At 29.8% G+C, this 13,098-nt stretch overlaps 1 protein-coding gene across 3 annotated transcripts in view; it reads right to left on the reverse strand.

Annotated features, from left to right (window-relative positions):
- LOC108744843 overlaps nucleotides 1-13,098 on the reverse strand; it is a 75,000-nt gene that overhangs the window by 43,377 nt on the left and 18,525 nt on the right. Inside the window, exons 1-3 of one of the 3 annotated variants that reach the window (XM_025975055.1) lie at nucleotides 11,879-12,098; nucleotides 9,547-9,687; nucleotides 4,393-4,497 (exon numbers count right to left, since the gene is read on the reverse strand). In XM_025975055.1, coding sequence (XP_025830840.1) covers nucleotides 4,393-4,497; nucleotides 9,547-9,663 — 222 coding nt within the window. In that variant the 5' untranslated portion in view covers nucleotides 9,664-9,687; nucleotides 11,879-12,098. Of the gene's footprint in view, nucleotides 1-4,392; nucleotides 4,498-9,546; nucleotides 9,688-11,878; nucleotides 12,099-13,098 lie in introns of those variants that run through there. The other 2 variants (XM_025975057.1, XM_018480793.1) reach the window with 2 other exon arrangements.

Consider the following 13,098-nt stretch of genomic DNA (forward strand, 5'->3'; position numbering starts at 1 on the left):
TTTCAGGTATATATTATTTATCAAATGCAAACAGTAATCTCAGTATTTTGGAACCATAAAATTTATAATGTATTCTACTATCTTATTGTAACATTTCTTCCTTTGTAAAGTCACGTTCGCTATATTACTGTAATTTCCAAATTTAAATTCACTTATTTTGTCTGTACCTGAAATGGGGTATTGACCTGACTGACAGGGTCGCCTTGCACCCTCAATGTTATTGTTAACGCCCACTGGCGAAGCTATTTATGTAATTAGTAATACACATTTTCATCAGTATCAAAAGAGTATCAAGACAGTATCAAGTCAGTATCAAATCAGTATCAAATCAGTATCGACTCAGTATCAAATCAGTATCGAAACAGTATCAACAAGCAACAATCAATTCATATTCAATCATAGAGCCTACTGTTATACTTTTACACTTAATTTTATTCATTTAGTTTATTTAATTCTAAGTTAAGTTAAGTGTTGACTATTAAATATATAAAACAACAATCGTTATCATTTACATAAAATAGTTTGCTCGCAATTAATTTGGCGTGTAAAGTGAGAATACCAGAAAGCACTCTTTCAATTAAAATTTGTTTTCTCACAACAAACATACCTACACAATAAATTGGCCTGTAAAAATTAAAATAAGTACATAAGAAAGAAGAAACGTTTTCAGCCTTTGTCCTTCAAAAAAATACTATTTTAGGAAATTGCCATGTTTGTAATAAAGTAAATAAAAGATGACGTGCATAAGATACATCAATGTATATACTTGCATTTCTGTATGATACAATGAAATTGGGAAATGTTTTTCAGTATTTATTAAAAATAGAGTGTTTCTGAAATAAGTAGCAGATTTGTAGGAGGCGATAGAACACTATAAAACAAGAAAATGAAATATATATTTAGTGGTTCTAAAGTTCATTGTTTTTTAGTACAGTGAAGGGTCAGTCCGGCCCTGGTAGGATCACGCAGGGAGATACGACACTGCAACGCTGCATTCCATAAACGGGTATATGTGTTATAAGAGTATTTTTTTTGCATTTTGTGTTCTTAATACCATGTCGAGGTAAATAGTACTGCATACTATCAGCGATGAACAAAGCAGTTATTTATTTAATTGTTATCGCAATGGGCGTTTACAGATTATTATGTGCAGTAGTGTAGCAGTTCACGCTCAGAGCTGGCTTCGGAGTATAACTTCGTCTGATTTTCTTATGTTTATTTTTGTCCTTTAACCACGTTACTTTACTCACCATGCGATTCCCTATTACATCTACTTTGCATCCTTCAAAGCTTACTACTTATTTCAGAAACAACCTGTAGAGGAGAGTAATACTTATATCATCCGAAAGGTACTACATACTTTACATATTGATGGCAAAACAGTTGAAGGCTGTAGAAGATACGAAGATTCTTTTACTTTGTTGGCATTTAGCACAAATTTTCACATATCCTTTGCGTTTGAATATTCAATAAAACTGCCAATGATCTGTTAATTTTTGAAATCAAGCCCATTACAGTGGTGACAAAATGTTACAAAAACGTATAGGCAAAAAGGTCACATGAAACATTAACATTAATGGCTAGTAAATAAATAACGTTAGAATATGATGCAAGTTAATTAATTCGTTGAGAAAATATTTGTACACTATTTAGGCAATCATTATACAATGGAAATTGCTGGTACCGTCTAGACTCTACTACAGAAGAAACATTGTAAATGCTTAACAGCCTTAGGAACTTAGTTGTGAAGTACGAAATTTTGTATAGGATGAAAATCAGGATTGCTTTAATAATTCAGTAATTAACATTTACTATAGTTACGTATCTCCCTATATTAAATCGCCCGTCGGCGATTATGTTGATTTTTAATGTAATAATCTTGCGTAAGTTAAGGAGTCTTTTACGTCTCTTAATAAATAATTTAGACTGAAACAATTTCATAACTAGTGAATGTTGACAGGTGGCAAATACCTCTAAATTAAGAGTATAATATGTAAAACTTATTGGACCACTGTCAGCAAGATTTATAACGAAATTATTTTTGGAGACGCAGATAAATTTCTCAATGACGTACAGAAAATTTTAAAATATTATGAGACTGTCGAGCAATTAAAAAGAAAATTTAATTAATGTAGCAAATATCCTGTCCAATTATTGAAGGATTTACAGACCCTACCTTAGTTTCTATTGGCAATACTGGCAATTTCTAGATTACGTCCACAAGGACAATTGAATAAAAAAAAAACTTATTTATTTACATTTACACAGAGTGAAAAGGATTTATTATGATTTAATTAAAAAAAATATGTAAAATATTTAAGATTCTTCATTTAAAATAGTAAATGCAAAACTACTACAATATGATACTGATGAATATCTATTATCAGATTATGACCAAAGTAGATGCTTAAGTTAGCCGTTCGTTATTCCTTTTCATCATAAATCACTAATCGTACATTTCTTTTTAATTGTTAAATGTAATACTATTTTTATAATTTTAGGAATTTAGAAAATAAAATTTTATACGATTTTGGATTTTAGATCAGGGTCGCTTTACTTTTACGACTTAATTTGATGATTACAGTTAATTTTAGTCGGTTATTGCAGCAGACAATTAAAAATTTGTTTAAATCCAACATTTCACGAATAGATGAGGCTTGTCCCACAAGTTAAGAATTTTTCGTAATATGCGTCTGTGGACCTTATCCATGGTGAAACCTGGGGCTTATTTGCGGCTGAAAATACTTGAGGACTTTCCGTTTATATATACAACCTTGTGGTTGGCTGACTGGCTTCTACACTTGTTATAATTATTTATTTTTTTAGCATGCAATATCGTTTTTCCTTGCAAAATCCTATTACCAAAATTGATTACAACTAGTGGTGAATAAGAAGAAGCCATTCAAGATTAACATGCCGTTTCCGGTTTACAACATTAACCCGAATTTATCCGAATAAATTCAATACATTTGTATTTTAAATATCAAACAAATATGGTGAATTACTATTAAAATTAAACTTTTGACTGAATTAGTTCAGAATTATCTACTACTTTTTAGCATCTATATATCAGGGGGAGAATGACAATTAATTCTAACAAGCGCTTTTTCTTAAATTCATTCCACGAAAAACAGAAAATTCATTCAAACTTTAACGGTGGATTTTTGATAATTCTCATCTAGAAGTATATTTAGGTACAATATTATAAATGTTTCTACCAAATAAGGAGTATCTAGAAATAACGTGTTTTTCTAATAGAATAAAATATGTATTCATATCCATAAATTAAAAGGTAAACCAAGAAAAATGTTTTGACTTTATCAATTACATTCATAATTTATTAGCCTATTTGTAAAACAAAAATTCTTTCAGTTATGTGGTTCTAGTTTTATGAAAATATTAAAAAATAACAGTAGTCTATTTTCTCAAAGAATCGAACACTTTGATTAAATTATCTGCATGCCTATCTTATAGTCCACTAAAGCAGTAAAAAATGATAAGTTAATAATTTACAGGCAAAGTTTCTCGTATGAAGTCAGCGTTTACTTTTGCAAACATTACAGTTAGTAAGTGGTGTTTATTTTCAGTGATAATTGCTTGCCTATTTATGTCCAAACCAGCCATGTAGGGTATATTTGAACAGAGTAATGACCTTAAGTGAAATAGTATAAAATAGAAAGTTCATAATATTGACTTACAATACATTTGCAAAAATAATTTGACTAATATACCCGTGTATCATTTACCACAATTTAGCAATAATGAATGTTGTGAAAAATAAACGTTTGGGTATGAGTTTGTTTTTTACAACCACATTTTAGAAAAAACTCTAACAATGTTGTTTGGACTTATCGGCCGGGTATATAATTTTAAAAGACTTAATACGTCTTGTTTTCTTTTCTATTACCGAAACTATTGAAATTACAATTAAATTTTACAGAAAAAGGTCTAGCAATAATCCATTTTATCTTATAGTTTTTGAAAAATTGCCGAATTTCTGTTGGATGTAAGACATGATGACCTAAATATATGAAGGAATTACGTAAGAAATTGTTTTTAAAAAGTTGCTTAAAAAGTCACTAGAAGCATTGATACTAAGAAGCGAATATCCAGTATGCTATTGTACAAAGTGAGATTTCCTTTATATTAATATTTACGTAGTATTATACTGTTATTACTATTTAATTGTACTGATTTCACTTTAAGTATGCAAATGACTTCAGGCTTATTCAATTCGATATGTTACACGAATGGTATTTTGTTGTTATTGTTAAATAACCCAAATGGTTTATTACATACAGACATCAAACTTAAATTGTTAACAATAGAAATGTAACTCCTCTATGGTGCTGATTTTGCAACAATTGATGATCAAAACAAACGTGTTCTTACCTGGAACAGTTCGGGACATAATCTCCTCAGCATTTCGATAGATCGCCGGTTTCTCAAGTGATTATCACGTGGTACTAAATCACTCATGCGCTTTGATATCAGAGCCTATTCATTTGATTTGAATTAACAACAAAGTAAACAAAATAACAATGAAGAAGACCCAAAAGAATGAGAAGGAAGATGGGCAATAAGATCGTCTTGTTGATCTTTATTCGTACATGACGTTGAGATGTTTCTGTCTAGATGAACATCTAATATACCCACGATAATGAAGAAATAATAGACACAACAAACCCTTGAAGAGTCGACAACAAATACGAAACCTTAATGTATGTAAAGATGACGCTACATTGTTATGGATAAATAATAAGAAATAATGCGGCATTACAATGATGTGATTAACATATATGTATGTATGTATGTAAAAGTATCCTGTAAAAAAATTTATAATAAAGAGAAGAAAGTTTGTTATACTTGCAAGAGTTTTACGTGTAGAAAAACGTTTTAGTTGCTACAGAACTAATTGGGCATATAAAAAATATTATGGGTCATGCATAAGATAAATTACCCATTAGTTATTTTACTATAAGCATGGATATCTCATAAACCTATTTTATTTTAATAGTATTTACAGTACTCGTCAAGATTGAAGCTTCATTAGAAATTTAGAGTTAAATTTCTTGCGAACCACTGAACTGATTTTTACGATCTTTTTATGAACTTAAATGATTGAGCAAATATTGAAAATTTTAGGTAAAAGACCATCATGATTCGAACACTGTGTATATGACTAAAATCATAATTTCAGAAGTAATTTGCGGTAAACCGTCTTTATGAAAGACTACTACATTTTAAAAAAGGATTATAAAAATTAGTTTAATGGTTAACGAGAAAATTAACTTTGAATTTATGACTTTTCTAGCGGTCCGTTAATTTTAGATATTTTTATTAATTAATTTGGCGTTTTCTGACAAAATTTGTGATTAATATAAAAATCTACTCACTGAAAGTACCTACAACTTTCTCTAAGTCTTTTCTTACTTTAAATAAATAACACTATAACATTTGTTTTAAGAAGAAATGCTTCACTTTTGTTACAAGTTATTGTTGTTAAATTCATTTGTATCATTGAAATTCATATTAATGTTTTTACTTTTCAATCAATCAATTATATTGAACAGAAGTCGAATTTATTGTAAAAAACAAATTTATACAAACAATTTACCTGATGTAAATATGTTTAGTATGTTCGGTGAGACATTACAGCGTACTATGTCACCTTTCTACAGAAATCTTTGTGTATTTACAAAAAGTCAATATTGTACCTTTAAATATTTTTTATATAGCATTAGCAATAAGGTAAATGGAATGTTAAAATAAAATAAACATTCTGTTGGAACTACAAAATGCCAAACTGCTTCAGTTTACCACCTTGAGTGTTAAATGGTAATAAAAATATAGATTACTCTGGTTAAAATTGTTTGAACTTCTGTGTATTTGATAAAAAGCATAAAACACAGTATTTGAATACTTAGATTGGAATAAAATTTTATATTATGAAGTTAGTTTTTTAATTTTGCCTGTTTTTGTGCAGTTTTAAACGGAGATATCAACAGTGAGTCAAGCGACGAACCCGTATAATATGTTTTCATACTATGGGAAAATTTAGCAGTATTAATTACCCCATTTGGCGTGTGAATAAGGTATAAAATGACAGATTTTTAATGGTTGTATAAATAAGTAAAAAATGTTTTTAGAAATTTTGAAACTAAAATAAAAACAGAATTATCTGTTTTCTTTACAAGTAAATATTTATATATCATTTGGAACAATGCGAAAAAATAATAGGACATTAGATATGAGTTTAATTGTTAAATAATGCGAACATTTTGTGTCGCACTGTGTATAAATTTGGTGTCACTTTATTAACATGTAAAATTACAAAACTGCCTTCGCTTTGTAAACGGAGTTTCTTCTCGGTTTTACTTTCGAACCGCATATTCATAACTTTCAACTAAGTGAAAACAAAATTGCTCACAAGGTAGCATTTAGGAATTAGTTGTGTTTGAACTGGTAATGATCACATTATTAACAGATTTGACTGGTTACATTGACGTTTGCGTACTTTTCGTTTATTCCCCTGTGTATTAGTTAATATTTAATAGCACAATAATTGCACAGTTGAATTAAGAAATACTTACATTTTCACAATTGATTAAGTACAATAGTTCTGACGAAATTTGCGATTTTGAGAACGATCGAGAAACGGCGTTACAAAGGAAGAAATTGAAAAATAAAATCACTACCATTATGGTTTCTTTCAATTAGATTATTTACACAGAATTGTGAATAATATTACAAGAAATATAGGCACTTTTTTGAAAAAAAATGCTAAACTGAATTTATTACCACATTACAATTACAATTGCAATTGTAAGCAAATCTATTACTTATAGTTACTATTTTGGGCTAACCTTCAGTTCAGTTGTTAAATAAATAAATGAATAAGTATTGGATTTATCTAAACCGGACATTATTTTACATATTTTAGTTTAAAACGAAATTGTTATGCAATGTTGTTTGTTACTTGACAAGTGACGTTTAAAGTTTGTGATTGTTTTGTCATAAAAGAACAAAAGGATACGTAGTGTAATCATTGGCTATTTGAAGATAATTTTGTTGCTGCAATAATATACACCGGATGCTATCATCTTCAGCAATCTTTACGTCTAAATCGCATCCGTGATATTCAAACAACTTATGCATGACATAATGTGTACGTGCCTACCAATGACGAACGGGGGAAATACTTTTACAATTCGACGGGTTACTTTCACTCACTTTCTTCACTTGAGCTCTTTGTACACCACAAAACTTAATGCTCCGCCTGTGTATTATCAGCTATTATTTCCACATTAAAAATTCAATAGGATCTAATTTAAATATACAGTATGTATTGCTATTGACACTTTATTAATGCAAATACAAATAACAGGAAAGCAAAAACTAGTACTAGTAACGTTACTTGAATAAAGAAGGCTCCTATAGGGAAAATGTTCATTCAACTAATACTCCGATTGACTTCAGACATAATTATCTGATTTTATTTATGATAATGATTGAATATATAAAAAAATAAATTATTGGTTGAGTTTTATTTCATTGATTTGCTTCTAAGTGCTGCAACGTGATGATACGAAGCTTAGAACACTTATTAACAAACTTTACTTCTTTTTACTATTATTATACATTACAGCACTAAAAGTTCTTTCAAATATTAATCAAAGTCAATTTTCAGTAGGTAGATTTTATGGATGATTTGAAAGTAATTGTCTGTAGAGCATTTGAGAGATTTTATCAAGGGTACATATGTAATGATGGGACACGCTGCATGTATTGGTTAAGTAATTTAATAGTCGAAGTTGAATATGCCGACAATGCTTTTACGCTCATCAACGATTGGAAACGTGATCGTTTGACCTCTATGAATGACGTTTTGTCTCTCCTGAGGTTACCTCTTTCTGTTATGGAGAAAATTGTTCTCTTAAAGGTTACGAAGAACGAAGGTCAATTTCAAAAAGAAACATAATCGTATGCGTAGCTCCATATATATTAGTGTATTGTTTCTTTAAACATTCGAAAGTTGTGAAACAAATCTGGAGCCTTTCTTTCAATTTCAACACACACTTACAGTGTACAAAAAAAAACAATAATTTATTTTTTGGTCAGATTTTTTACTGTAGTGTAGTGTATTGACAGGATAATCACTTTAATTGTAACCTTAACATTATTAGTTTATTACTTTTTTTTGGCCTACTGTGATTGACAATAATTTTTTTCTCAAATTAACCAAACAAGGTCAACCCAAAATGACCTTCCAGAGGGAACTCTGAACTTCGATTTAAATAATTATATAATTAAATTATGTATTATATACACCAAAAAGTTTGGCCAACTTATCTAACATTTAGGTCTGGTTAACAAAACATTCAAGATTATTTAATTAATTAATCAGTACCTATTAGCAGTTAAGGATTTTCTTTGCTATCTTTAAACAAAAATTCATTTTAAGAACGGGGTATATGCTAAAATCACTATTATTGTGACATATTTAAATCATTTTGAAGTATTCCTTTTTATAATTCTACAACTAATTCGTTTATGCGTATATTTGCATTAAATAAATAATTTACAATACACCTTTGTGTATTTACATTCTTAATGTTTAAATGCTACCTTGCTAGAAGATTTGTCGTACATTATTGACCATGATTGCCAACACTTGACTGATGGAATATTGTGCGATTTAACAATTACAAGACCAAACGTAAGTCACAATTTGTTTAACATTAACAACCGATAACAAATTCAATGACAACCACGCACAGGATTCCTCTTCGAATAATAAAAAGTTCTAAATGAAATCAACTTGCAAATACAAATTGAGTCTATAAAAAAGTTTCAAATATTCCGGTGCAGAACTGAAGAAGTTCATTAATTTCTGTTTTTTTATGTCTTAGAAAAGATGAAGATTAGGCGAACAGTTTTGGAATAATTATCTTCACTAATGTCTAAATAATTAAGAACTTGAACGGTCACTTGTTTTAGAGGTTGTTTTTATCATTGATAACAGGCAATTTCAATCTACTTGGCATTAAGGTAATTACGTATATATAATAGGTTTTATGAGATTATCCATTCAAAAATACTGAGAAGTTTCTATATTAAAACGTGCAGTTATTTGTGCTAGAAATGTGCCAAAATCCACAACAAAGTCAAAGTAAGCAAAAAATTGAAGTAAAAGAAATGTTTAAACTGATTTTATAAATAAATTAAAAGATATATTTGTCTCATACCCATTACAATTAATAAATTAATTACTGTAGTACGTATACGAGTAAAGCGCAAGCTGTCATATGATGATAATAATAATAATAGTAATAATTGTAACTGGGTACCTCAGAAAGAAATTTAGCTAGTAAACGCGTTTGTCGTTGACCATGTGTGGAATTCTAGCGTTCTGAATAGTTATGTGTAGTAATAGAAAAGTAAAAGTGGGCAAACAAGCCAAGAATCAAAATGAAAAGAGCGTAAAGCGGACAAGAGAGGCATGTGAGTGTGTGCATTAGAAAGATAGATATGTTCGTAACGAACCTGATCGTTTATGGGCGAAATAAAACTGTTTTCCGCTTCCAGAAGTGTAGCAGGAGCTGCCCAACTAACTGCCACCGACACACACAGAACACACGCGATACTGAAAAAGGACCTCATTTTGACTAGATTGGGTTACCACACCTGAAACAAACAAAAAACATTAAATATTTAATAATACAATTGATTACAATACAAATTCTGTCTAGGAAGTCAGATAAGTCAGGACGGAAGGAGTAGCAGGGATATAAAGCAGAGACTAGCGCAGGGTCGTGTCGCCTTTAAAGAAAAGAAGTCACTTTTATGCTCGCGAACGATTAATTTAGGAATTCGAAAAAGGTTGTTAAAGGTGTATGTAAGGAGCGCGGCGTTGTACGGGTGCGAAACATGGACAGTGGGCGCGGTGGAAAAGAAAAGGTTAGAAGCCTTCGAAATGGGGTGTTACAGGCGAATGATGAGGATAACGTGGGTAGAAAAGGTTAGAAATTAAGAGGTATTAGAAGGAATAAGTTTAGCTCAGGACAGGAAAGAGTGGAGGTACGTGTCCAACCAGTCTTAGAACTGACGACCTTATAATGATAATGAATACAAATTCACAATATTAACATTTTAGTTAATGAAATAATAATCCCGCAGTTACTATCACGAAGAGAAAAGTTTCCATAATCTGGATGCTTCTAACTCACAATAGAAAAATAACCATGCATAGTAAAACTTCCTGTGCTTTCTAGTAAAATTTATAAGGTTCTCTTAAAAAAATTACTGAATTTAGTCAATACATATTCTTTGCACTTACTATATAGCGACTAGCATGGTAATTTTTCTAAAATTTTTCTCTCCGTGTAAATACTATAAAAATTAGTCCACTAGCAATCTTCCAACAGATGCCATAGTATATTGTTTAAACTTAAGTGCACGCAAATAAAGCAATACTTAATCCAAATCAATCCCTTATATTAGCAATTAAATCAGCATAGAAAGATAATAAAAAACATAAATTCTTTGATGCAACTGTATTACTTTAAGTAACAAAAATATTCATGTTAGATTACACTAAACGGAATTCGATAACAAAATACTTCTTTGAAATTGCCAGGGAAACGCCATCTTCTGATGCTGAATAAGCAAAGCCATTATAAATTCTGAATTAAAAAGTAATTCGGCATTTTTAACGTTCTTAGATAATATGTATCTAACTCCTTGTAATTCACATCATTACTCGTCCCACAAAATATTTTGATATTAACTTAATTTAGTGGAAAGTTTAATTTGTGACAAATCCGTGTCCTAAGGTCACCTATTAATACTAAGTATTTAATAAAAAGTAAGTTGGTCGCTTATTCCACCATTGGTATCACAAATTAAAATAAAGAAGTTGAAATTATTAACATTTAAGAGAGGAATATTAAATCCTAACATGGATCGTATATTTTTCATAATTTTGAACAAGATAAAAAACTCTTATTCGGTTCATATCTTGTTTATTAATAGCAACACTTTTTTATATAGAATATAATGCAGCGATACTGAGTCAATGTGCAGTAGACTAGTTATGATTTAATTTCGTTTTTAAGCTGTTACGTTATTTCAGTAAATTGTAAAATTTTCAATTTCGGTTACATAAATAGGTAACAGCAGATTCTTCATGACTCTGTAACACTGTCTGTAAGCATATGGTTCAATGGTCAGTTCTTCTATTTGTTGTAAAACGTATCAAAATTGTTAGTTACACATCAATTTAAAAGTTCGTGGTCCATATTGTTAGCGATCGCTTTCATTTTATTTTAATAAAAGTAACGATCGCGAAAGCTTTCTTATGAAAATATTGTAATAAACTAGAATTATTTAACAAAATGTACAGGTATCCAATTGACATCAACTGATACCTAGAAAAATTACTCGTGGTTGCAACGGTGACAAATTACAAATAATTGTCGGTCGGTTTAACAACAAACTTTTGAAAAAGTTTATTATAGAACACTTATTTTTTTATCAAATTTTGTCTATTAATATACATATGTGTGTAGAGTAAGTAGTTGTGGCAAAGGTGTACCAATTTTCCTAGCATTCACTCTGAGTTTTAATTATTTTCCAGTTCGAATGTAAATTTATTATTATGTAATTCGTATACGCGCTAGAAACGAACATTATTGTTAATAGCGCTTAATTTTTGTCACAAGCCGCCCCGTTCACGTCCAATTAGCATTCAGCACTCTACTATTACAAACAAATTTTAATTTCAGCCAACAATGAAAGTAGAATTTATTAAATTAATAAAAATTGAATTAATCCTTCAACAAAAGTCACGATTTTTAATCATTCACCAATAACTTACGTATTCACGTGTGTATTTATATGATAACAATTGAAATCCGTTAAGCCTTTCCGTTTCAGCACTGTGATAAATATTAATCTTTCACAATATTTTCACAACTGTTAATTAATACTTTCAAACCTAGGCGCTCTTCGATAGATATCTCCTACGCTTGTTGCTGTTAACTGCTGTGGACAACGTAAAACAACTGAGAACTGACTGACTGACAGTGAAAGACTGTTGAAGAACTGAAGTTACGTGCGACAGGTAGAACCAAAACCGAAAACAGTCAAGGTATTCTCAAAGGCAAAATATTGATGGTATAAATGCCCCGAAATTTCTAATAATTAAAATTGAATTAGTCATACACCTAATTTCAATGCTGTTTATGACAACCAATAAAAAATAATTTCAAAGTTTAAATACAAACAATTTTTAATGAGAAAAAGATTGGGTTTTTAGTGCCTTTTGAGTAATAATTAATCCTTATGCTAGGATTTTCCAAAAGGAGAGAACCGAATGAATATATTGCATCTGTTATATCACTTTATTCTTATATATTTGCTAAATCAACTAAACCTTATAAAAAACATGTAGTGTCTGACAGTGTTATTAATGCTACAATGTTAGCTTAATTATGTGCAATTAAAAATGAGAAACGACCTGTCCGGGAGTCTTCCCAGAATATCCATGATCGTATTTTCAACGAATCGAACATATGTACATTAAGAAGACTAGAGGTAGGAGTAGAAACTACCTAAGAAAGGTATCCTAAAATTTCATATCCAATATTAGATCCCCAGTTAAATTTAGGTGCAGTTTTAAAACTTATTTTTCAATATAAGGTTGACTTTTTCTAGTAAAACACCTAACACATTTTTAATTTTTAATAGTGGTTAATATGAAATACTAATGAGAAAATTCATCCTCGCAGGGAATCAAACCCGGGTGTGACAACAGCAACACAAAAATTTCCCTTCATTAACTTGAGGAAGTTTGTTTGATAAAAATTCGAAAATGAATTTTCCCATTAATATAAAATACCTAAAACAAAAAGAAGCTTTACCTAAGTCATTTTTGCTTTGAAAAATAAGAAAATAGAAAACTCCTTCCTAGTTTTTATGTCTTCCAAAGTAAAGATAAACATATTTCTGTAAGTTTAGCGTCTTCATTAAGGTGATAGCATATCTTAGGAACAAAAAAAATTAAAAAAATGCTCTTCTGTTATAGTTAGTCCAAAA

Source organism: Agrilus planipennis, unplaced genomic scaffold (assembly GCF_000699045.2).
Source record: "Agrilus planipennis isolate EAB-ADULT unplaced genomic scaffold, Apla_2.0 scaffold35, whole genome shotgun sequence".
Lineage (NCBI taxonomy): Eukaryota > Metazoa > Arthropoda > Insecta > Coleoptera > Buprestidae > Agrilus > Agrilus planipennis.